The 25,638-nt window shown below is 38.2% G+C and overlaps 1 protein-coding gene across 1 annotated transcript in view; it reads right to left on the bottom strand.

Moving 5' to 3' along the window:
* Positions 1–7,689: 7,689 nt before the first annotated feature.
* The window catches only part of LOC143847783 (calcium-transporting ATPase 1, endoplasmic reticulum-type-like), a 29,492-nt gene continuing 11,543 nt past the window's right edge, over positions 7,690–25,638 (bottom strand). Inside the window, exons 4-8 of the mRNA XM_077356547.1 lie at positions 24,620–24,898; positions 23,994–24,371; positions 23,470–23,579; positions 9,306–9,534; positions 7,690–8,651 (exon numbers count right to left, since the gene is read on the bottom strand). Coding sequence (XP_077212662.1) covers positions 8,076–8,651; positions 9,306–9,534; positions 23,470–23,579; positions 23,994–24,371; positions 24,620–24,898 — 1,572 coding nt within the window. The 3' untranslated portion in view covers positions 7,690–8,075. The remainder of the gene's footprint in view (positions 8,652–9,305; positions 9,535–23,469; positions 23,580–23,993; positions 24,372–24,619; positions 24,899–25,638) is intronic.

The following is a 25,638-nucleotide window of genomic DNA, read 5'->3' as shown; positions in this document are numbered from 1 at the left end:
ACCATTCATTTGATGGGCCTTCACATAGATAGGGAGTGCCCAAAAAATCAGCTCCATAGGATCATCCCAACTCTATGATTCTCGTATATATATATATATATATGAGAAAAGTGTAGCTACACGTTGTGTAGCTAACTTAGCTACACCGACGCCTTAAAATACAGTGGGCCCCACATTGTTTCAGTGATGCAAACCATTCATTTGATGGGTCTTCACATAGATAGGGAGTGCCCAAAAAATCAGCTCCATAGGATCATCCCAACTCTATGATTTGTTGAGGAAAAAATGGACGTGTAAAAACCTTCACAAATTTGTCCATTTTTGCCTCCATAGTTTGAAGGGTTGGGATCATCCAAAAGTGTAGCTACACCGACGCCTTAAAATTCAGTGGGCCCCACATTATTTCAGTTATGCAAACCATTCATTTGATGGGCCTTCACATTGATAGGGAGTGCCCAAAAAATCAGCTCCATAGTATCATCTCAACCCTATGATTTATGGAGGAAAAAACGGACGTGTAAAAACCTTCACAAATCTGTCCATTTTTGCCTCCATAGTTTGAAGAGTTGGGATCATCCAATGGAGCTGATTTTTTGGGCACACCCTATCTATGTGAGGGCCTACCAAATGAATGGTATGGATCACCCAAACAATGTGGGCCCACTGTATTTTAAGCCTTCGGTGTAGATAAGTTAGCTACACGAATGTGTAGCAACACTTCTCTCTCTCTCTCTCTCTCTCTCTCTCTATATATATATATATATATATATATATATATATATATATATATATATAGTGATTGTTTGTTCCCTGTGGGTCTGATTTTTTGTGGACACCCTATCTAGGTAAGGGGCTTTCAAATGAATGGTTTGGATCACCCAAACAATGTGCCCCCCCACTATATTTAACTTGACCGAGTAGATAAGCTTAGCTACAAGAGCGAGTAGCAACACTTTTCAACAAGAGCATCGCCCGCGCTCACACACACAATATATATATGAGGAAAGTTTTTCTAGTCGGCCGACTAGAGAAGCGTTTCTAGTCTGCCGACCAAAAAACACAGTGTGCCCACATTATTTGGATAATCCAAAACATTCATTTGATAGGCCCTGGTATAGATCGGGTGTGCCCAAAAAATCAGCTACATAGGATCTTTCTAAAACTTTGATTTGTGGAGGTTAAAAATGGACAGATTTGTGGAGTTTATACGCGTCCATTTAAACCTCCATAAATCGAAGGGTTAGGATGATCGTATGGAGATGAATTTTTAGGCACATCCTATCTGTGTTAGGGCCCATCCAATGAATGCTTTGGATCATCAAAACAACGTGGGGTCACGATGTTTTTAACCTCCACTGTCCATTTTTAACCTCCACAAATCGAAGGGCTAGGATGATCCTATGGAGCTGATTTTTTGGGCACACCCTATCTATGATAGGGCCCATCAAATGAATGCTTTGGATCATCCAAACAACATAGGCCCACTGTGTTTTTGGTCGGCGGACTAGAGAACCTTCTCTAGTCGGCCGACTAGTATGTATATATATATATATATATATATATATATATATATATATATATATATATATATATATATATATATATATAGAGAGAGAGAGAGAGAGAGAGAGAGAGAGAGAGAGAGAGACTGTTGGTAAGCTTAAGTTGTTATAACGCCTCCCATTGGTGCGCTTAAGCGGGACCCAAACATTTAAACGAATGGGAGGCGTTATGACAACTTAAGCGCACCAAAAAAATGGTGAGCTTAAGCGCACCAACAGTTTTCTCATATATATATATATATATATATATATATATATATATATATATATATATGAGGAAAGTGAAGCTACACCGCCGGCTTAAATTACAATGGGCCCACATTGTTTTGGTGATCCAAAGAATTCATTTGATTGGCCCTCACATAGATAGGTTGTCCACCAAAAATCAGCTCCATAGGATCATCCCAACCCTTCAAACTGTGGAGGCAAAAATGGACAAATTTGTGAAGGTTTTTACACGTTCATTTTTGCCTCCACAAATTGTAGGGTTGGGATGATCCTATGGAGCTGATTTTTGGTGGACACCCTATCTATGTGAGGGCCAATCAAATGAATTCTTTGGATCACCAAAACAATATGGGCCCATCGTATTTTAAGCCGGCGGTGTAGCTTCACTTTCCTCTCTCTCTCTCTCTCTATATATATATTTGTGTGTCTGTGAGCTTCGCCTGCGCTCTTCTTATAGCCCATGTGGAATCTCTCGCGAACTAAGCTAATTAAGGATGTACATCAATTACCTCTCAGGGAGAAACAATTTCAATAAGTGTACGTATAGAAATCCCTTGTACAGATCCCATGCTGGGAAAATGTGGGGAAGGAGTTCCAAATAGATAGTGAGTTTGTATGTTTCAGACCTTCCATTATTGCCTCGACATTCGTTTTATCTGTTACAGGTGAAAGGATTAATCTGAATAAGGACCATATTGTATCAACATAGAGTGATAGAGAAAGATGTATGATTGTAAAAAATGCATATAATACACTAAAATAGTTAATGTTATGGAAGTTGAAGCACCGAAAGAGGATAAAGAGTACGATAGTCGAGACTGAAAAGCATTTAGAATGTTAAAAAATATTTAATAGCGATAAACTTTATATATAGCCAAAATTATGATAAATTTTAGCTAGAGAAAACAGTATCTACTCGATCCAGTAGATAACTTGTCTACTCCGTCTGCCAGAAACATAGTGGGGCCTACATTGTTTGGGTAACCCAAAGCATTCATTTGATAGGACCTGACATGAATAGGGTGTGCCAAAAAATCAGTTCCTTAGGATCATCCTAACCCTTCGAACTGTGGATGTAAAAAATGGACAGATTTGTGAAAATTTATACCCGTCCATTTTAACCGACACAAATCGAAGGGTTGGGATAATCCGACGGAGCTGATTTTTTGGGCACACCCTATCCATGTGAGGGCCCATCAAATGAATGGTTTACCCAAACAATGTGGGCCGCCACTGTATTTTAAGCCGACGGAGTAGGTAAATTATCTACTCGACCAAGTAGATACACTTTTCCCTAAATTTTATATATAGTGGCAAAATTATTGAAGAAGTAAAAAAAATTAGCACTGTAAAAAACATTTAAGAGCGGTAAATTTTTTATAACGGCAAAACTTATTTAAATTTTAGAAGAGTGGTTTATTAAAAAAAAAATAAAAAAAATTAGAAGAGTGGTAAAACTTATGTAAGAGCAATAAAAAAGTTTGGTGTGGTTAAAAAATTTACAGAGCCTCTGTAAATTTTTTTATACTGGCAAAACTTATTCTGGATTTCATAAGATCGGTAAATGAAATAAGAGCGGTAATTTTTTTTTAAAGAGCAGTAAATTTAATCTGTAGCCAATCAAAAAAATATATTTAATAAAAGTGCAGTGTCATTATCAAAATAAGTAGAGAATGCAGATTGTGCCTTACAATCTTAATATAATTAGAACCTATGGACTGTAACTTGAGCAAGTGTTTTGCAATGTCAAAGTGAAGAAAAAAACCACGTGTAGAAACAGTAGATAGGCGGCCGGCCATACACGCATTTTAGGTAGACAGCTTTCTGCCTAACACAGGAACCCATCTCAGGATTTTCAAAAGAAATAGCCCGCTCAATACGAACCACCTAAAGAAGACTTTGAACATGTGGTTTTGACCGTTCACACCTTAAAAATGGGAGTTTTTTTTCCGTTTCTAAGCAACACATAGAGGTTGTTCATCAACTGCATACTAACCAGAGAAAACAAAATACCGTCAACTTCACATTTCATACGCCCTAAGTCAACATAGAAGCCCCCTAACTCACATTCTTTGTATCATTTAGGTGGGGCCAAATGAGAGAGAGAGAGAGAGAGAGAGAGAGAGAGAGAGAGAGAGAGAGAGAGAGAGAGAGAGAGAGAGATTCCCTTATTAGATAATAGCATCCTTGGATTGGATGTTGATAGTTTTGAGGAATTGGAGGAGGATTTAACAGCTAATTAGAGGTGTTTCAAAAAAAAGATGAAGAAAGAGGAGTGCCATTATTAAAACAAGCGGGGTAGCCCCCTCCCCCCTCGCTTTTCATTAGACCTGGGAAGAATTGACCCGGACCCGCGGGTCGACCCAGCCCGCTCGTAATTTCTAGGTTCGGATTAACATTTTGTGACCAATTTCTAAGTTGAACAGCTGGTCAACCCAGCCCGTCAAAACTGGGCGGGTCCGGGTGGACTCGGGGGTGCCCGTAGAAGTGAAACAAAGTAGTTTTTCCGTAATTGTCATATTTCTACACCTCTTCTTTGCAGTTTTTCCGTAATTGTCATATAAAGAAGATATTAGAGATAGTATTTATGTGCTTATTATTGCTAGCCAACTTTCCAGAAATAGTATTTCTGTGCAGTTTTCACCAATGTCTAATAAGACAAATCTATCAACAAATACAATTGCAAAGGATGGGCGAGAAGTAGCCTTTGGAGAAGGTGGCTAGCAAATACCTATAAAAAAAAAAACAGAAAAACCAAAAATTTACTAAAAACATGGGTGACCCGCGGGTTGACCCAGCCTGCATGGGCCAGGTGCGGGTCCAAGATTCATGACCCGTAAATTTTTCCAGGTCATTTTGACCCGGCCCCGTACGGGTCGGGTCAAACCCGGCCTGGCCCACCCGTTTGCCAGGTCTACTTTTCATGTATGTATATAGGGAAGTGATATATTAGTCCCCTTTTCTTCCCTGGGCCACCTCACTCTAGTATATTTATAACAACTCTTTTCACACTACAAAGGGTGGCCCGGAGGCGAATATATCTTATTTTTGGTAGGACCAGCTGGAATTGAACAACCGACCTCGTGGTTGGAGGACAGAGCTTTACCATTGAGCTAGAGGATCAATACTGAGGCAAATTTATCATTTCCCATGTATATATGTAATCTATACGTTTTCTATAGACACAATAGAGTGTCATTTGAAACGTCCGTTTCTCATGTTATCTGATTATTTTTCCTTGTTATCTGGTCCAATGGGTGTCCACTTGTGTGCCATGTCAGCGGTGATGTGTCATGTTTTTTTCTCATGCCATGTCAGCATGGATGATGTGGCACTTCGCCATGTTTGTCTCATGCCACTACATGAATCAATGAACCCACACGATTAAGTGTCCATTTTTCAGAAACCGGTTTTCCACATGATATGTATCCAACTCCGGCCCTTGCATAAAGAGGGCCCTCGCATCCTCATTCTTTATCTTGTAAATATTTTTCTATTGCCACGTGTCATGTCTTGTAATTGCTACGTAGCGTGTTATTTGCCAATTTCAGAATGAAATGTGCGAAAAGCAAAGAACACGTCAGATCGACTCTTCAGTAAATATAATCATGTCATGCGTGAGAAGTCATCAATGAACACAAGAAAATACCGAAAGCCAGTATTAGACGTGACCCTAGAGGGTCCCCATACATCAGAATGGACTAATTCAAATGGACTAGACACTCGACTAATGATCTGGGACGGAAACGACACACGACAGTGTTTACCGAGTTCACAGGACTCGCACTGAAAACTAGAAAAAGGTCCGGGAACCAGAGAAGTCTGCTGCAGCCGCTGAAGTGAAGGATGCCCCAGGCGACAATGCCAATGAAATGTATCCACAGAGCTATGTAAAACAGTAGGCGGCCGACAGTCAAGACAATAGAGTCCATCTACCTCACGACCCGTTCCAATCGTCTTCCCAGTCGAGAGATCCTGAAACAAACAGTAAGATGGGAAAAATGAGACAGAACAATGAAGAAATTTAGTAATTTGGCTAACTGAAAGTAAACTAAACGGTAATTTTGGTACACATAAAACAGAAGATAAGGTAAGAGCAGGATAATGGGAGATATGACCAACACCAGTGATAGGTGTAGTGGACCCATCAGCAAGGGTGATAGACTGAGAGAGAGATGAAAAAGAGCGAAAAGAATGAAGCTGAGAAGAGTTACCAGTCAGGTGATTGGATGCGCCAGAGTCAACGATCCATGATCCTGAGCTAGATAGAAGGGTAGTGGGTGAACTACCTGGCTGGGCGAAACCTGCAGAGGGAGGACGAGAACTGAGCCGCAGACGCTCGAACTCCTCATAATCGGCACGGGATAATGTATAGGTGGAATCAGCTGGTGCAGGAACAGAAGCAGAGGGAGCGCAATCTGAAGCAGAAGTAGTAGTAGCAACCATGTGAGCCGAGCGTGCCTGACGAAGCTCGGGATGCAGGGTATAGCAATGATCAATATAATGTCCTTCGCGTTGACAGTGGGTGCAAAAAGAACGGCCACGGCCACCACCAGAACGACTACCACCACGGCCGGCACGACCACAGCCACGACCAGAGGAGGCCCCACCACGAGGCGGGCGAGTACTGCCATCATAGGTCGCGAGAGCAGAACCATCAATAGGAACAGATATCACTGGATCACCAGAAATTTCAGGAATTTTTCTGCTATTTATCTGATTATTCTTCTACTTCTCCATCTTTAGTTTTTCGCTTTTTCGCTTTTTCTGTTGTTCGGTCCCCTTTCGTTCTTTTACTTCTCTATCTTCTTTCTTTTTTTTCACTTTTTTCCCCAATTTGTTCGGTCCCCCTTTTTTTTTTATATCTGGAACGGCATAAAGTTTTATAGGAGTAAAAGCTTATTAGCATAAAAAATCTTAGTTTTTAACACTTTTAAGTAAAAATCAACTGACATAAGAAAATAGCTTTTAACCTATCGGTATAAAACTATGAATTTTAAACCTATAGAATAAAAATAAGCTATAGAATAAAAATAAGAGTTTTTATACCTAGAGTCTTGATTCCTCCCAGTTTTCCTCAACTCTCTCATCGTTCTCTCTTTTGTTCTTTACACTTCATTCTCACTCGACATCCTTTTAATTGCTGCAAGTTTTATTTTATTTTTATTTTTTTTTAGGAAATCGCAAGACCAAAGAAAGGAAAAGAAGAAATATTTTCTTGTACATGAAAATCCCTCCCATTAATAATTTTCCATTTTCGACGAATTTTATGATTTTTTCCTCTGTTTTTTCTTCATTTTACCAATTTCACAGCTTTTTAATTCGCTCTTCCTATTCTATGTTTTAATATTATCAATTTAAATATATATAGACATTAATCTGAGTTTAACCTATTGACGTAAAAATATGAGTTTAAATCTTATTGGAGTTGTTACTATGAACCTCTATTCGTAAAAATTTGAGTGTTTTTAACTCTTATGAGCATAAAAATTCAACTATTTCATTGTCAAACGGGATTTGCTAGGGAATTTTGCGGAAAAGCATTTGACGGCTGACTTTGCATCAGAGAACAGCCACCTCAGAAGAATTAAATGAATAAGACAAAATCTGCTGAAAATTGAGCCTCTGTTACTGCCCTCATGCAAAAGTCAGCAGCAAAATGCTTTTCGGCGAAATTCCCTAACAAATCCCTTGTCAAACAGAGGACATCATCTGAGCTTGCAGCCCATAAGTTCTCGTTACACTAGATCATGAAGCTCGACCTGTGTTCCCTACTCATATTACCATCTCTACTTCACTTCCTGCAACCATTATATTAGTATCATTGATCAGAAGTGCACAGAATATTCGCATAGTTGAAGGAATGATAAATGAGCGATTCCGTATTGTGGATTCCATGGGACGCCAATCGGAAGCCAGAAATGCTATAACTCTGATGAAAGTAACTTGATTTTTCAAGGAAATCAAAGCATTATATTGCATACAAACATTCAGTACTACAATATCTAGTTACCTACAGCTAAAAAAAAAGAGTGAAATGTCATTGGCAGATGGCGTCCAAAAAATAACTGCAATCGGTTCTATTATCGAGATAGAAGTGACTTGGGTCACTGAATCCAACTATCGAGAGTCCCAAATCCCTTCTTCAAGGCTCAAACCAGCCCTAAATAGAAAAGCAATAGGGTCAGGAAGCAAGAGAACAAGAAATAGAAATGTGCACCTTGCAACTTGTCAAGAGATTCCATCTTTTGTTGGTAGATACCATCCCTTATATACTCATTCACCTCACTCATCCTTGTGCTTTCTTGAGGTTGATACATGGGTTCGACTTCTGCATCGCCCGATAAGTTTCAGAACCTCATCGATTAGGATCACGGGTATGGTTACGGCCAACACTAAGAGCCATTCATTCAGGCTGAGAGGTACAATCCCAAACACCTGAGCAAGGAACGGAACGTAGAGGATCAAGAAATGTAGGCCGAAGGATATTGACATGGCGAGGAGGAGCCATGGATTGACCCAAGGGGGCATCACGAAGAGACTTGTATCCTCGGAGAGGGCATTGAGGGAGTTAAACATCTCGATGGCGACCAAGACAGAGAGGGAGAGGGTCATGGCCTTCACTTTGCCTGAATGGAAATAATCACAGGGGTTGGAGTCAAAGGAAAAGACTTGAGCCCCAGCTGTGAAGGGAGACACTGTGAAGTTTTCCCAGGTTGGGCAGTGGCCCCAGTTAGAGAGCTGGGAATAAGTGACGAGTGTGTGGCCGTCGCTGCTCAAGTCAATACCCAAGAAGGAACTTTGGGTGTACCATATGATGAAAACGCCCACAGTGGCCAGACCTACATAAAACCCAATAACCTGTATGGGTAACAAAGAGCAACTATCAGTTAAACAGTGTATTTATGATGTATATAGGATGTGCACATATATGCACAAATACAAGAGATGGTTTGCATTACAGTTAGGGGTGCAACTTGGGTCAGGTCGGGTTGTGCTTTTGCTAAAACAATGAATTGGAATCAACCCGAACCCAGCCCCATTTTATGGTAAGAGCTCAATCCAAATTCCCAAAAATTGACCTGAGTTGCACCCCTAATTACAAAGTACTTCATAATTAAAAATTCAACATATGGATCAAGTAACATGATGTGAACATGAAAGGCCACTGCAACCCATGTTTATGAAGGTAGGGGCATTTTTAATATCATTTGAGAAGTTAGAAGATTCTGAATGCACATATTCTGGTCATTCTTGAATATTTGGAATATAAATCAAGGTTCCGTAACTTATAAAAGAAAATCTGGCACAACTTGGTCACCAGGATTTTCTTTTAATTACTGAAAATAAGAAAATTTGTAGGTTCCCGATAATAGCTGAATGAAAAAATATGATGGTTTCAACAAATGAGAACCAGAAATAAGTAACATGAAATGTACCGAGGCGCTTTTTGGTTCATATAACAAACCACCACGTTAGTGATATCAACAAAAGAGAAGAAAGTCAATATCCTACCAAGTAACGGAATAAAATCCATGGGCTGATCAAAGGATCATCACTTCTTCGAGGGGGTTTCTTCATTATATCTCTGTCTGGAGGGTTGAATCCCAAAGCTGTTGCAGGTGGGCCGTCGGTAACCAGATTGACCCACAGCAGCTGAACGGGTATCAGCCCTTCAGGAATACCTAGAGCTGCTGTTAGAAATATACAGGCAACTTCACCAATATTTGAGGAGATCATGTACCTGCAATAATGTTATGCATGATAAACATAATAAAGTCCATGCTCCTCTTAAAAAAATAATAATAAAGTCCATGCTATTAAGTAAATACGGCATAAAGAGTCTTGTATCCCAGGTCTCTAATAATAGACAAAGACGACAGAATCAACTTGTTTCCCAAGTACCATCTAATAAGATGTCCAACATGATCAAAACCTTTAAGATCATCAGCATACAAAAGAAAAAAAATAATTTAACCTTGTCACTTAGTATGGACTACGGAGAACCTGCATCCAACATGTATTGGATGCTTCTAAACTCTAGGGGATATGTTGATATGGTCCAATCCAACAAAGATAACGTTGAATTTCAACTGCTTGCTTACATTCACAGCAGCTAGGTTGTACATTTGAATGATACTGTTGGCTCCATTCTGTCATTATGACCAGCATAAAAGTGCGCAGTACCATTTTTAATGAATGAAGAATGTCATGAAGTTCCCTTCGGAATGGGATATTAGAAGACGCTTTACATTTTTTAGGTATTGATCATAGATTTCTCGACAGTGTTTAAACAAAGAACAATCAACCACGGGGCTATTGTCATCCGATCTAGATTAAGTAATAGCCAACAGAACAGACTTCTGATCTTCGTTCAGACTTCAGACCAATGGGCGTGGTCATTTCCACATGCCATAGGTGGGGCCCAAAACCTGGTTAGCAAAGAGCCTAATGTCCATATTTTTAGCTTAGTAGTTATGTTCATCAATACTTGATAATAGGCTAAATAACTAATATAGACTATTAGCCACCTTTTGATCTTATTGGGTAAGTAATACAATAAGTAACATACTTATTATGGACGAGATTAAGGATCGAGTGGCGGGATCTTCCGTCTCTTTCAATCATGTACGAAGATCGACCAACAGGGAGGCCGATAGGCTAGCCAGGGAAGGAGTTGCTAGAGAGGTTCTAGAGATTTTTGACTTCATCCTCGAGTTCATTGTTGTATTTTTTCTTATTTATTTTTCTCATGTTCTTTTTCTTCTTATGCTGACCATCTCAGTCATCGGGGTGTCCCCGTTTTTCTCTTTCTCTATTAATTCTTTGCCTTTCAAAAAAAATATATAATAAGTAACATATCTAAGATATACTGAGACGGTGACTAAAATATCTTAACATATCTGCTATATATGCTAAGATATTTTCTTTGAATGGTATTATATTATATATGCTAAGATATAATATCAACATAGTAGCATTAGTAACATGCTATATTATCTATCTTGAATTTTATGGCTTAAAATCATCATATGCTGGGGCAACGGCTTACAAACATATGTAAGTTACCTACTAACATACCATTTCAAAAAAAAAGAAAGGGTTCCAAAGTAACATAAGTAACATACTATATTAGGCCCTGTTTGGTTGCTCAAACGCTCAGCATTAATTGGAATTTCAAATGCTAATGAACTTCCAATGAAGGCCGATTCGATGTTTGGTTGCCAATATTGCATTGAAACTCCATTTAGCACCCAGACATGTTTGACATGTCATAACTTTTTTCCTACATGGCGCCCATATGGCACTAATGTTCCCTCCTCTCATCTTCCAACCAAATTTTACCAAAACAATGTTTTTTGGGTAGGAGAGAAAATGTCTTGTCTTATTCTCTTTCTCTCTCTTCCCTATCTCTTATTCTCTTTCTCTCTCTTCCCTATCTCTCTACCAAACTCAATATTGGTAATGACACCCCTACTTTTTTCACTACTCTCCGAGAGGTTTGCCTTGGAATCAAACACTACTCACCACTCTTCCACTATTCTCCGAGTGGAAATTCTAGACATCTTCCATGCTTGTCTACTCCCTTTTGACTTCTTATTCCACTACTCTCCAAGCACCCACGAGCAACCAAATAGGGCCTTAAGGCTTATAAGCATACAACCTATAAGGCATGGCTGAAAGAACTAGTTATGACAATTACCTCTTAGAATAGTCTTAAAAGCATACGACCAAGGATTATTTGTTATGACAACTGTCTCATAGAAGAAAACTGAGTGACCGAGCAGACAAAAGGAAGTGGGTGATTCCTATGGAAGAAATATCAGCCAATGATTCCTATGGAAGAAACATCAAGATCTGACCATTGCAGTGGAAGAAACCATGAGTTCTTGCCCCCACACACCAATGAGTTTTGATTGACGAGAATGGAAGGAAAATGACAATCACGCATCAAAGAAAGTGGAAGGGATGGTTATAGAAAATCAATCTGAGGTAATGCAACTATACAAATTATAAAAGACCATAGATTCGTTGTCGAGTCGTTGCATCTAAACATTCTTTAGATTCGTGTTCGACTCGGCAAAAGTCGTCAAGTTTTGGACTCGGAAATGCAGTCAACCACAAACTGCATCAACTCAGCCGAGTTTGAGCCAAGTTGATGAGTTTTGTATCAGTGAAGTGTCGTAGCAAGGTTCCAAAATGCAGTATAGATTGGAGGCTGAAATGATATGTATCGGTTGTATTGGTGTGTGCCTTTGAATTGGATGATACAAATTCTCATGGTTCCAAAAATAGGGTGATAGGCAATTTTTTTTTTGAAAGGTTAAGAGTGATAAGCAATGTTATGAAAATATTTTTTTGAATGATAAGTAATGAAAGGGGATTTGCTAGGGTCCATCGCAAAAGGCATTTCGCGGCTGGTCTGTCGCATGTCAGACCAGCCACCTCGTGAATGGTGATGGACGCTAGCAATTCCCATAATGAAAATATTTTTGTATTTGTTTTTTGTTTTAATAAATTTTGGCATAAACCATTATTTGATAATTTTAACGTGATTTATTAGAGGTGTACTATTACTATACTGGCAAGCATATCAAGCACATGTTTGTCTGACTAGTTTCTAGGTTCTTAATTGAGCTAAAAGAATCAAAACAATCATTTTAACTAAAGAAATGATCAAATAAAAAATAAAATAGGTAAAACACTAATTGTGTAAGGACTAACAGGTTCCACAGTTAAAAAATAGTAAATAGATCTATGTCAAAATTTCTAAAATATCAAACATAAATTAAAGTTTTTTTTAACGGTAATTATATTCATTCAAAAAAAGGAGCCAAAGGTCGAGGACCAAGGCGGTCAGCTCAAGCAACAAAAAGAAATCAATATGACTAATCTAATCAAGGGTGAAAAAAATGAAAAATTGCAAGGTAATTCTATTAGCTGTAGAATGAGCTAACTGGTCGGCCTCGTTATCAACAGATCTCAAGATATGCTGTAATTTTATTGCATCCCCTCGACTCTGTCCAATATTTCTTCAATTGTGTATGCACATCTTCAAGGGCAATATGAACCTCTATCTAACCAATTAATGAAATTCTTGGAGTCTCCTTCCACTATAACATGGTACAAATCCCTCACGTCCAACAAGAGAATGCATGTTAAAAGACCTTGAACCTCCGCCATACTTGCATCGATCAATCTCAAAGGTCCCATAAAAGCTCACCTCGTCGTCCCGTTATGCTCATGTTAGAAGTGCACCGACTCCCGCCGGCCCAGGGTTTCCTAAGCTTAATCTGTGAAAGTTCAATTTTAGGAAGCTTAGTTGCAGAGGCAACAAATTAAGAGTCATCCTCCTTTGGGAAATTTCGCTTAATCGAATCTCATCCCACGATCTTCTAAAAGATTTTTCTGTAATGCCCCAAAATCTGACAAAACACTAGCCCACCTCACAAACAGCGAAAAAAATGTGTCTTTGGCAACTATGGACTCCTTTGAGAACTCCTAGGTTTGTTTGGTTGCCAATAAAATTTAAAACCTAGAAAGTTTTTAGTAAAATTTTCGTCCCATTCCATGTTTGGTTGCCTTTTAGCACTAGAATTTTTTTAATCCCACTCTTGTAATGATTGCTTATGAGTATGACATGGACTCCTTGTCCCCTCTTTTTCTTTCCTAGGGAATGATGTCCTCTCTTTTTCTCTCTCTTCCCTCTCTCTTCTCGCTTCCCATATTTGGTAATGACACCCCTAAATTTTGGCGGGAATTTTAGGAATTGTAGGAAAAAAAAAACCTAGCAAATTCCGTTGACTTCACTGTTGGGATTAAAAAGCTCCTAGGATAAACAATTTACTGGCAACCAAACGGAGCAAACACCTGGTTATTTCTTTCTTCCCATATGCTCCAGAACACTACTAGCAGAAACAAGCTCCAAAGCACTCGGTCCCTTTTAGATGAAAGGGCGAAGGACCAGCTCTCGAATAGCTCCTAAATATGGGTCAATAAAATCCAAGCAAGCCCAAACATCTGGAACACATATGATCACCCAAGCAATGAATAAATATATGATCCATGTATGTATTGATCCATTTTCATATTTTTTTCACTTAGATGGATCCCCATAAAAGAAAGTTAATTATTGGAAAACTGAAAAATTATGAAGGGCAATGATAAATTTGCACTCCCTGTAGGAAAATTCGCACCCCTTTAACGTGAATTGATGTTAAAAAGCGTTAAAGTCTGCCACATACCCTCCTTTAAAGGGGTGCGAATTTATCATCGCCCATTATGAAAATGGGAAAAAAAAGCATAAAGATAGGCACAAAGATCCATACATACATGGATCGTGCTCATAACATGTAGATCTAGATCTATAACAACTAAAAAATATAACATGTTAAATAAAATGAAAAACTAAAATAAATAAAACATAAAACTGCAAATAAAATGAAGAAAAGAACCAAAAGCATTCATAACTTGATATATCTAGCCAATTAGATTTATGAAACAATCAAACAATACATTACACATATAAATATATAGGTAAAAGATGCTATAGTGAAAAATATAAAATACAGAAAAAAGAAAATAATAAAATCGGCATAAATAGGATAAAATATCTTCAAATCTTTTTGCAAGCATGCATGAAGAAAAGAATCGAAAGCATGCATTACTTGACATAGCTATAGCCTAATAGATTTATAAATCAATTAAACAATACATTAAGCGTACAAATCGATAGTTAAAAGATGCGATAGAGAAGAATATAGAATATAGAACAAAGAAAATATAGCTTCAAATCTTGCTGCAAACATGCATATCAAATGAATCATGTAAGATTTTTATGTATTACAACTAGTCTATAAATAAAAAAGAAAAGAAAAAATATGAATTTTGCCTAGAACGCAAAATTCAAAAATTTGGCGAATCCAACTTTGATCCATCGATTCACACTTCAAATCTCATTTTTCATGTTTGAATCTAGTGTATCTATATTGATTTTGGTCATACAAGAGTAAATCAAGTAAAAACCCTTTCAAAATTGTAAAAAAAATATATAACATAAAGTTACGGGCATTCATGTGAACATGGCATAGTACGGATCCCATATCGGCCCCATATGATCGTATAGGCTGATAAACAAGACTGGCCAATACACTTACAATTTTTTTTTAGCACCAATGTGATGGCCAATATCGTATCTTATCCTGTCAAAGCGATATTTGTATTGATTGATATTTTGAACCATGATCCGGACTCTATCGATACCAATTCATGACTGCACAAGATACTAAATTGGCCAATTCTGAGACCAACTAGTCAATTACAATTGACAGTGTTGTGTAGGTTTGAGAAAAAGGAGTGAATAGGGAGATTCATATTTATGAATCTATAAGAGCAAGAGACACATAAGCACCAACATATCAAGACAGGAGTGGAAATATATTGAGATTGGATCATGAGAATAAGAATTGTTTGAGATGGGAGATCTGAATAGGCCAGAACACTCCATTAAAAAGATAGGCCAACCGCTCTAAAAGCATAGATTGGGGCAGATGTGGTTTCATCCTTTTGAAATCCTAGACAGTGGGAAGAGGTGAGGAAAAATCAAAGGTGAGTAGAGAAGAGGTGAGGAAAATGAATATCAGGGACGTCTTCAGAAGTCCTACGGCGACCGTTGTTTCAGGATTCCTGGTGGACTCCCTTATCTGCTCGTGTGGCTTTAACCTTGATAACACGGTGAATCACTTCCAGAATTTCCTTGAAGCAGGGTACCATGCTCTAGAAGTATTTGAGTCCTTGGGAATCCTCAACATTTGTTGCAGGAGGGCTCTCAGTTTATTTGGGCAAGGAGATAACCTGAATAGGTCTCAATGGGTTCCTCCCATATCCCACTCGGGGTCCTTGGGTAGCATCGAGGACAGGGATACCGAGTGCGACGGTTGGAATTCGGGGCCAAAAGAATCCCTGGTCGTAGAGCCTTTGAATTTAACCGCCGTTTGCCCTTACTGGCAGTGACTGGATATGTCCCAAATGTCAATACAGAAACTTTGGTTTGTGAAACACCTGTAGAAAATGCTTAGACCTCAAAAATAACTTAGCCCCAGCAATGGTGAGGAGGCCTAAATCTTCTCAGGCTAATGTACTTGCTGACCCCTTAGCCTTTGAGGTTCCGGCTTCTTTGGTAGAGGAAAGAAAGAAATACCTAAAGAGCTGCTTCATTGGAAGCTTGAAAGTTGGAGCTTAGTTGTTGGAAGATGTATGGGAGTGGGCTAAAAAATGTCGGGGCCTGCCGAAATTACAAAAGCCTTTCTCTATTGATTCAGTGGATATCCTTTCCTATTTTGAGTCAGAATCACAGGCGACGACCATCCTCAGGCGTGGAGGTGTTGCTCTAGGAGGGCTTCTTTCTTCCCTCAAGCCATAGTTTTCAGCCTATAATACGGGTGCTAGAACCATCAGAATTAGATTTTACGATATTCCTCTTCATGCCTGCTCAACGTCAACTGTGGAGTCTCTTGGGCACAATCTGGGCCACGTGATCCAGACCCAGCTTTCGGAAATCATGACCATTGCATGTCTTTTGCCTCAGCCTTGCCCTTTGGAAATCTATCCCGTCATCCATTAATCTAAGTGTGGATTCCAGCATTTATTCTGTTGGAGTTAAGATGATTTCTGACGATAGCATTAATAGTTTGGCGTTGTCGGTTATTGGAAAATCAAGCAGTAAGGATAATTTGGATGTTTGTGAGGGCACCGACCAAATCTCCGGTGTCCGATTGCCGGCGATGGTTGTCTCACAAGAAAAGGTGACGGGCGCTAATCTCGATACCTTCTACCCATCCAGGGAGCTGTTGGTGGGCCCCGATTTGAATTTTGAATCACCCAAGCCTTCCGCTACCAACTCACCCAGATTGTCAGAGAGTAGGATAGCTGCAGTGCTTGGAAAGTACGATCAGAATGGAAATTGATCGACATGGAAAACATTAAATGCGGGCAACTCATAGCGAGAAAGGAAAAGCTTTCCGAAAGGATGTTGCTGACAGTTGTACCCTGACTTCAGCTAAAGAGAAAAAGGTGCTAAAGCTAAAAACTAGATTTAATAGTGAAAATAAAAAAAATTAAGGAAAAGCGCTCACGTACAGGAAAAGGCATCGTACCCTGTAGAAGTATTAACCCGGAAATACAGGTACTAGCTACTCGAGGGGTCTTTCAGTGTTTACAAGAAAACTCAAAGGTATCTTTAGGAAAGAGGATCATAGGAGGAAAGTCTATTATTAAATACCTGGATGATAATCGATCCAACCTGAATCCTCAGGTATCTGTTACCTCGGTTGGTTCAGGACGGATTAATGACCTGCATGCTAGGAGGGCCAAGAGGACTAGTGGGGATGCTAAAGGTAAGACAAAACAGGTTGATGATAGTTCTGGCAATTCAAGGAGTCGGGGATCGTTCTCGGAAGAATTCAAAGACTTGTTATCGATGGGGGATGCATTTGGGATTCAATATGAAGAAGATTTGGGGGCAACCAAAGACATGTTTCTTGCAATGGAGGTAAGAGATAAGGAAGAGAAGAAGATTGGAGAAGGTGCTTAAGCAACTAGGTTAGAAGATGGACACTGATTTCTCTCAGTATAGTGCCTGATGGAGGTAGTGAAGTTTTAATTTAATCTGATGACTTTTGTTGAAGTTCAAAATTTGGGTCGTAGTACCATAGAGGTTAAAGTCCATTCATAATCATTCAAGATACCTCCTGTTTAACAGCTTTGTGATTTGTCTGTTGTTATCTAGAAGTTTTCGATCTTCAGTAGCCATAGCTTGAGAGATTCGTTCTTTCGCTTAGGTTCCCTTGTCTGGATACTATAGTTTTGCTATTCTTTATTTGAGTTCTATATCAGTCCTATAGTTTTAGAGTTCAATTTGAAAGGTTTAGAAGCTTGAAGTTTTGATAGTTCTCAGGAATTTCAGTTTACTTGTAGTTTCAAGAGGTACTGGTCTAGAGGACCCAGAATCATGCACAGCTCAAAAGGTACAGACGAAAGGTTTAAATGAATGCTATGAAAAGATGTAAAAAGAAGATACTATAGAATAGAGGAAAGGAAAGGTTGTGTTCTTTTGCAACTCATGTTGGGTACCTTTCAATTGGTCTCGGGTATACCCGGGCCAATCCATCTTAATATTTTGTAATGCAAGATGGGTCCCCTGGTCCCTAATGTAATCTAAATATTAATGAAATATGTCATTTTTCAATATATATATATATATATATATATATATATATATATATATAGAGAGAGAGAGAGAGAGAGAGAGAGAGAGAGAGAGAGAGAGAGAAAACGGTTCATACACGCATGTGTAGATAAGTTATCTACACACTAGCTTAAAATACAGTAGGGGCCATATTATTTGGGTGATCCAAACCATTCATTTTTAAGGCCCTCACATAGATAGGGTGTCCACAAAAAATCAGATCCGTAGGATCATCCCAACCATTCGAACTGTGGAGGCAAAAAATGAACTAATTTGTGAAGGTTTAAAGATATCCATTTTACCTCCACAAATCGTAGGGTTGGGACGATCCTATGGATCTGATTTTTTGTAGACATCCTATCTATGAGAGGGCCTTTAAAATTGATGGCTTGGATCACCCAAACAATGGGGGGCCCCACTGTATTTTAAGCTAGTGTGTAGAGAACTCTCTACACATATGTGTAGGAACCGTTTTCTCATATATATATATATATATATATATATATATATATATATATATATATATATATATATATATATATATATATAGAGGGGGCAAGCCCTACGTGGAAGAATGTGGCTCCTAATGGAAAGTGGTCTCTTAGCCTAAGACCTTGCAAGACACTAAAAGAAATTTGCCCATGGCAAAAATAATCCAACCATTTGTGCAAGGAAATGCACATAACTACAGAATTTAAAGTTTCAAGGTTCATTACCATCATTTTCTATGGACACTTCATTATTTAGTATATCGTATTCTACATTGGCTTGAGATTGCAGCATCAACTCCCAAAAATGTCCACGACCTCAGCCATGTATTGTCATAACAGTATTTATATGCAAATGGTATGATTGCCAAACTCAGTGACTCAGCAAACCCGATCAGTCACATAATTATATGACAATACTGAGCTGCATTAGATAAAAGACTAAAATTTATAAGTAATGCAAAACAGATAAATAGAAATGGGTGTTTTCATACTGTATTATAGAAAGAGGTACAGTTCAACAAGTATTCACTATTCACAAAATTGTGGCATCCAATTATAACCATATAATGACAGGTCCTTCATTAGGTTGACTCAAATTGGACATACAAAAGCCAAAATCTGATCATCTCACTGTTTAAAAACTCTAGAAGAATCATTGACTAGTTTGACTTGACTCAATTTTACCTAGGCCAAGTTCTCACCTACGTCCGAGCTTTGACCCATCGAGTCAATCAAGATCCTTTGACCCACCCGAGTTAATAGAAACTGACTTTCAATCATTAACTTGCCCTAGCCGATTCGATTTTCCCTTGTTTCGGTTCTCATCATCCAAGGTTTTAAACGGTGGGTTATCTAACATAGTTTCAGAACATGAATGGGCGTATTTGATAATGCTTGAAAAACTAGCACCCAATAAAAAAAGGATTTACAAGAAACTGATATGCTTTCTTCTTTATTACACCTAGTGTTTGTAGAAGTGTACGAGTACTCGTCACGGAGTGCCTAAAGGCCTACAGTGAATGGTGTACTAAAAACAGTGTGACACCAAATAGGCATGTGCCTCTGGTCCTAAATGTATTAAGGTGTATCCTCAATGCACCTCAGGTTGAAGGTGTAGGCTAGATAGGCACGGAAGTAAGCTTATGAGAGCCACAAACCATAAGTTAAAAAAGTTTGATTTTTTCATTATATTATAACTTAAATGTATACTCAAACTTAAGATGAGAGGTAGTGGAAGAAAGGGGGTGATTTATAGAAGGTTTGTGGTTTTTGGGAGACACTATTTTCCTCATTACTCCCTAGCTATTTGATAGAATCAAAATCCGTCACATCAGAGGGGTTTCACCCATTAAGAGCAACCTTTTGGATACGGAGTCTGTCGTTAATTAGAACCTACTGCAAATGCGAGTCGAAACTGGATGTTTATTTCTTAAGCTGTATTTTGTTAGCAATTGGCAAATTCATAGAAACTAAGCCACTAACTTTCTTAGATTGTAATATCTTTTCAGATGTTTGAGCCTTTGACGTTTACTTTTCTTAGCTGAACGATGATTTGTGCTTGAAAATGTAGCATATTAGTTTTCTAGAAGGTATACTAATTTTGGCAGTTTTCTTATTTTGTTCACTTTTGTCTTGCGAGAGGGATGAATGCCCTGCCTCACACCCGTCTTTTAAAACAATGGTTACACCATAAAATATATTCAGCAAGAGATCTGATCCACTGGTTGATACTTATTTCCACCAGTATCCAATGGATTCTCAATTTCAAATTCCATAAGGTCCCTAACCCACCATATCATAGCAACATAACACTACAGGAGAGAGGAAAAGCGATACTCCAGCTACACATTCCGCCACTATGACAAAGCAAAATCTCTGAAAAGAATTGGATGACAAGTCCTATTTTAAATTGGAGGACCATATTTTAAATTTTAAGTCTGTTTTAGGTGTCTTTCAAGTCCTTTAAGTTATAGTAGGGTCATTAGAGTCTTTTTACATCAAAATAGCTTAAGTTCTTTGAGTTATGTATGTTTTAAAGAGGTCCCACGTGTGTATTACGAGATTTTTAAGTAGGAAGCAAGTAAGAGGGCAGTTTGGTACAAAGGTATTGGTTTTTTTAGCCTTTGAGAAAGTTCTAGTTCTCTTCTTCTTTCTTATATATTGTAAGTCTTAGGGCACTTTTCAAAAATAAAAAAATAAAAATAAATAAATGCTATGTTATGATATGATGAATGAAAAAATATTTGACGTTTTTTCCTCTTGTGTGGATGTGATGTCTACTCTTGCAAAGGTGCGATGCCTTGGTATTCCCTAAGCTGCAATGCCTAGGAACCCTTTATGTGATGCCTTAGGTTTTGCTTGGTGAGATTCCGACCTGGTTATTTATCTCTATCATGTTTCTTTTTTCTAGTTTTTCTCATAAATCACCTTTCCGGGAACCCGAAAACCTCTATTGCATTATATTTCGCTCTTCTTCTACACAAAACCCCAAAAATATCCATTAAAAATATTTCTCAACCGTAGAAACATCATTCCGATCCATTCATATCCTCTGCATCGCTCTAAACCTACCCTAAACCTAGTAGCAATATTTTTCCAATCTCATAACATATTTTAAGAACCAAAACCTAATTTTTACCCATCCTTTTCACTCCTAGCATCCCTTCTATAGACCCATCTTGCATCGGATTTGGTATTGGAGAGAAATATTATATAAACTTTCGATCGTCTTGCATCAATTTGGCATCAGAGCCTAGCTCAAAATCATGTAATCTAGATGCACTGAAGATCTAATAGCTGAGATATTGGAAAACTTAAACTCCAAATTTGATGGATTGCTATGTCACTTGGATCATACTCACGAAGATTTTATGCACACCTCTTCTAGCCAAGACTCCACAGGTTGCACATATTTGAGAGTTTGTGCCAGAATAATCATTCCCAATGCCTTTTATGGAAAACGTGCAATTAAAGCAACGGACTAGAACTGTTATTATCATACAAAGCTGGTTCCGATGGAAGTTAATTTGTGAACACTATATGAGAATCAAGAGAGCAACAATTGTCATACAACACGGCTGGAAGAGGAAAGTCGCTCGACGTAGTCAGTAGGAGCTTCATATTAAACCAAGAAAGTCATCGATCGTAATGTTTGGTTCCTTGCCAATTTCTTACTACTTGCTCCAGGATTCACAAGTAGAAGCCTTCATACTTAAGGAAGCAGAAGAACCAAGTGCCTCTTTGCCTAAGCAGACACATCATCAGGAACACATCGAAAGCGCACATGGTGATCACAACACTTCAAACCAACTACATGACTGCCTAAAGCTACTTGTGCATTGGAAGTAACTAATTCATTGGAAAGGACAACCGTATGCGACACATGCGAGAATTCCAGTTGAAGAACTCTTACTCATCATGCCAATCATTTTATTCGACGGGGTCAAATCTTTTCAAGCGGGAGAGAATGATGGGGACTGTCGTAGGACCATATTTTAAATTTTAAGTGTGTTTTAGGTGTCAAGTCCTTTAAGTTATAGTAGGGTATTAGTCTTTTTACATTAAAATAGCTTAAGTTCTTTGAGTTATGTACGTTGTAAAGAGGTGCCACATGTGTATTACGGGATTTTGAAGTAGGAAGCAAGTAAGAGGGTACTTTGGTCCAAAGGTATTGGTTTTTTAGGGTTTGAGAAAGTTATAGTTCTCTTCTTCTTTCTATATATTGTAAGCCTTAGGGCACTTTTAAAAAAAGAAAAGAAAAAAGGATGCTATGAAAAGAAAAAAGGATGCTATGTTTTTTTTTTTTTTTTGAATGGTAAAAAAAAGGATGCTATGTTATGATGAATGAAAAAAGATTTGATGCTTTTTCCTCTTGTGTGGACGTGATGTCTACTCTTGCAAAGGTGTGATGCCTTGATCTTCCCTAAGGTGCGATGCCTTGATCTTCCCGAATGTGTGATGCCTAGGAACCCCTTAGTGTGATGCCTTGGGTTTTGGTTGGTGAGATTCTGACCTAGTTATTTATTTCTTTTATGTTTCTTTTTTCTAGTTTTTCTCATAAATCACCTTCTTGGGAACCCGAAAACCTATATTGCATTATTTTTCGCTCTTCATCTACACAAAACCCCTAAATATCCATTAAAAATATTTCTCAACTGTAGAAACATCATTCCGATTCATTCCTATCCCACGTCTCACATTTTGTCCCAAAACTCATTTTACACCTTCCCGGCATCCTTCGAAAGCTTGCCGACATAAATCTGCATCCCTTCTATGGGCCCATCTTGCATCAGATTAGGTACCAGAGAGATATTTTTTCAACTTTCGATCGTCCAGATGAATTTCAATTTTCAAATTTTTCCAAATTAAATTTCCACCATTATCTAATATAAATAATTAGATGAGAGAGAACCGCTTAAGATAGTTTGGACATATCTAACGTAGGCCATTGGATGCTCGGTGAGAAGAGGCGACTCGTGCCAAATTGATAGAGTAAAAAGTGGTAGGGGCAGACCGAAAACAACTTCTGTAGAACAGTGAGGAAAGACTTGATAGCTACAAACATAACAGAGAACATGACCTTGGATAGGATAGAATGGAAGAAAATGATCCACATAGAAGAACCCAACTAGAGCCGGGATTAGAGCCGCGTAGATTGCTTTCACCTTCTTCATGAAATTTTTCTAAAGGATTCATTTTAGCGACCCCAACTAGTTTGGGACAAAGGCTTTGTTGAGTTGAGTTGAGTTGAGTTGAGTATCTAATATAAATAATTCTATACAACAAATAATCTGATTTCAATTCTGATATAAATAAATCTCTACAATAAATACTCAGATATCCAATTCATCATTGCAATTTTCAAGTGAGTGAAAATAATTGAAGTGACAAGATAAATGAACCTGATAAAGGCTAAAGAGAGTGAAACTGAAGAGAAATGAACCTGATAAAGGCCTTCATATTGTTGTAAATGGATCTGCCTTCACCAACTGCAGCAACTATGGTACTAAAATTATCATCTGCTAAAACCATGTCTGAGGCCTCCTTTGCAACCTGAGCAAAGAAAAGGAGATTGATAGAAAAGATAAAATTGGTGCTTCTCATAGTTTTAAAGTTAGGCCGAAATATTTCGGTTTCGGTCCAAACCGATACCAAAAGTACATTGAACCAGTTTTTTACAGGATTTCGGAGGAATTTCAGGTTATTTACAAGATTTCCACCGAAATTCTGTAAATTTCTACGGGAAATTTTAAAAAAATACAGAAAATTTTTACCGACTTTTATATGATTTTGGCCGAAATTTCCACCAAAACTGAAATATTTCGATTTCGAAAGTGGCAGAAACCGACACCAAAACCAAAATTTAAATCCTTGGTGCTTTGGAGAGCGACCAAGAAGCATGCCCATGGAGAAAAAGAAGGTATGTAATATCCCATAAAACAACAACAAGAAGCATCCACGACATACCTCTGTTCCAGCTATGCCCATAGCAATACCAATATCAGCCAACTTCAAAGCAGGGGCATCATTTACTCCATCACCAGTCATAGCAACCACCTCACCATCTTCTTTGAGAAATCTCACAATCTCTTGTTTATGCTTTGGTTCAGCCCTAGAGAAAAGAAGCCCACCAGTTTGCCTTAAATAAAGTTTGCGATCACGATGAGTCATAAATTCTCTGCCTGTTATACTCTTCAGACTAATGTCTTCGCCGGGCTGAAATACGCCTATTTCACGACAGATTGCTTCGGCCGTCTCCTTGTTGTCTCCTGTAATAACCATAACCCGGATGCCTGCTACTCTGCAGTCCTCAATTGCTTTATGGACCTCTTCGCGAGGCGGATCCTAAGATGAAAGAGAAATAATAGTCGTGAAATTGATAATTACAGCAAAGAAAAATGGAAAAATGGAATAAGACGCCATAAAAGTGGGTGGTGTGTGGCATCTCACCCTGAGCCCAGCCAAGCCAACAAAAATAAGATCCTTCTCAAATAATAGTTGTGAAATTGATAATTACGGCCAAGAAAAATAGAGTATGGAAAAATGAAATAAGACGCCATAAAAGTATATATATATAGCATGTGGCATCTCACCCTGAGCCCAGCCATGCCAACAAAAATTAGATCACTCTCAATTGATGAATAATTCGAGGGATCAAGTAAAAGCTTGTGAGCCGGATGGTGTTCACCATCATATGTTGCAAAGTCAGAAAGATCCTCCTTGTATGCAAAACCTAAACAGCGCAATGCATTTGTAGACATTTCACGAAGGGTTTGTAGAATTAGATCTTTTGAAGTTCTGTCCAATTTGGTAACAGAACCATCAAGCAACTGAATAGAAGCACTTCGCTCCAACAAATTCTCTACTGCGCCCTGCCAGAATGCAAAATTTATTATAAGAAATCCACTAGAATTCCAAACTACAAAAAGATAATTGGCATTAGCAAATATACTACTGACCCATGGGCATAGAAGAGTCAGCAAGGCATACGTATAACAGATGCAAAATCTATAATTGACTGGAAGGGATATATGCATCTATACTATATATAGTGGGAAAACATGGGTTGTCCATCCCACACCCCCCACACTATTTAAAATCTTACTGTTCTATGCTTATGTATTTGTATGTAGGTAGGTACATATCGCTATTTGTTGTTACAGAATCTCTTACATTACATATTTTGTATAATAAATGTTAATTAAATGTAGAAACTTAGACATTAATGAAATCTTCTAAAAATGCTTAACTATTTACAAGAAACACCAAAGCTTGTCAATGAGAAACTCACTTTAGAGAATTTTTTCTTTCCAAGTTCCGTATGCCCAAATAGCCCCTTAAGTTTCTATCAAGACAAGTTAAAGCCACTGATCTTTTTAGGCATGGATCTGGCTGCTGGGATATCTTTTTCGGCATGGAACCAAGGCAATGTGGATCATCTCATGGTCCCCACTAGATTGACAATATTAATGCTGGTTAGAATTTCCATCAGGGGAAAATCATTCACTATACTCATGTTGTTTGAAAGATTGTATAATTGCTTCCACATGAAAGATTGTATAATAGCTTTCACTCCTAATAATAATAATGCTCACTACTTAAGTAGAAAGTT

The sequence above is a fragment of the Tasmannia lanceolata genome, unplaced genomic scaffold (assembly GCF_043159265.1).
Source record: "Tasmannia lanceolata isolate RefF3 unplaced genomic scaffold, GAP_Taslan_0.1 ptg000016l, whole genome shotgun sequence".
NCBI classification, from domain to species: domain Eukaryota; kingdom Viridiplantae; phylum Streptophyta; class Magnoliopsida; order Canellales; family Winteraceae; genus Tasmannia; species Tasmannia lanceolata.
The sequence above is the reverse complement of the archived record's forward strand: the minus strand, read 5'-3'. Positions and strand labels throughout refer to the sequence as shown.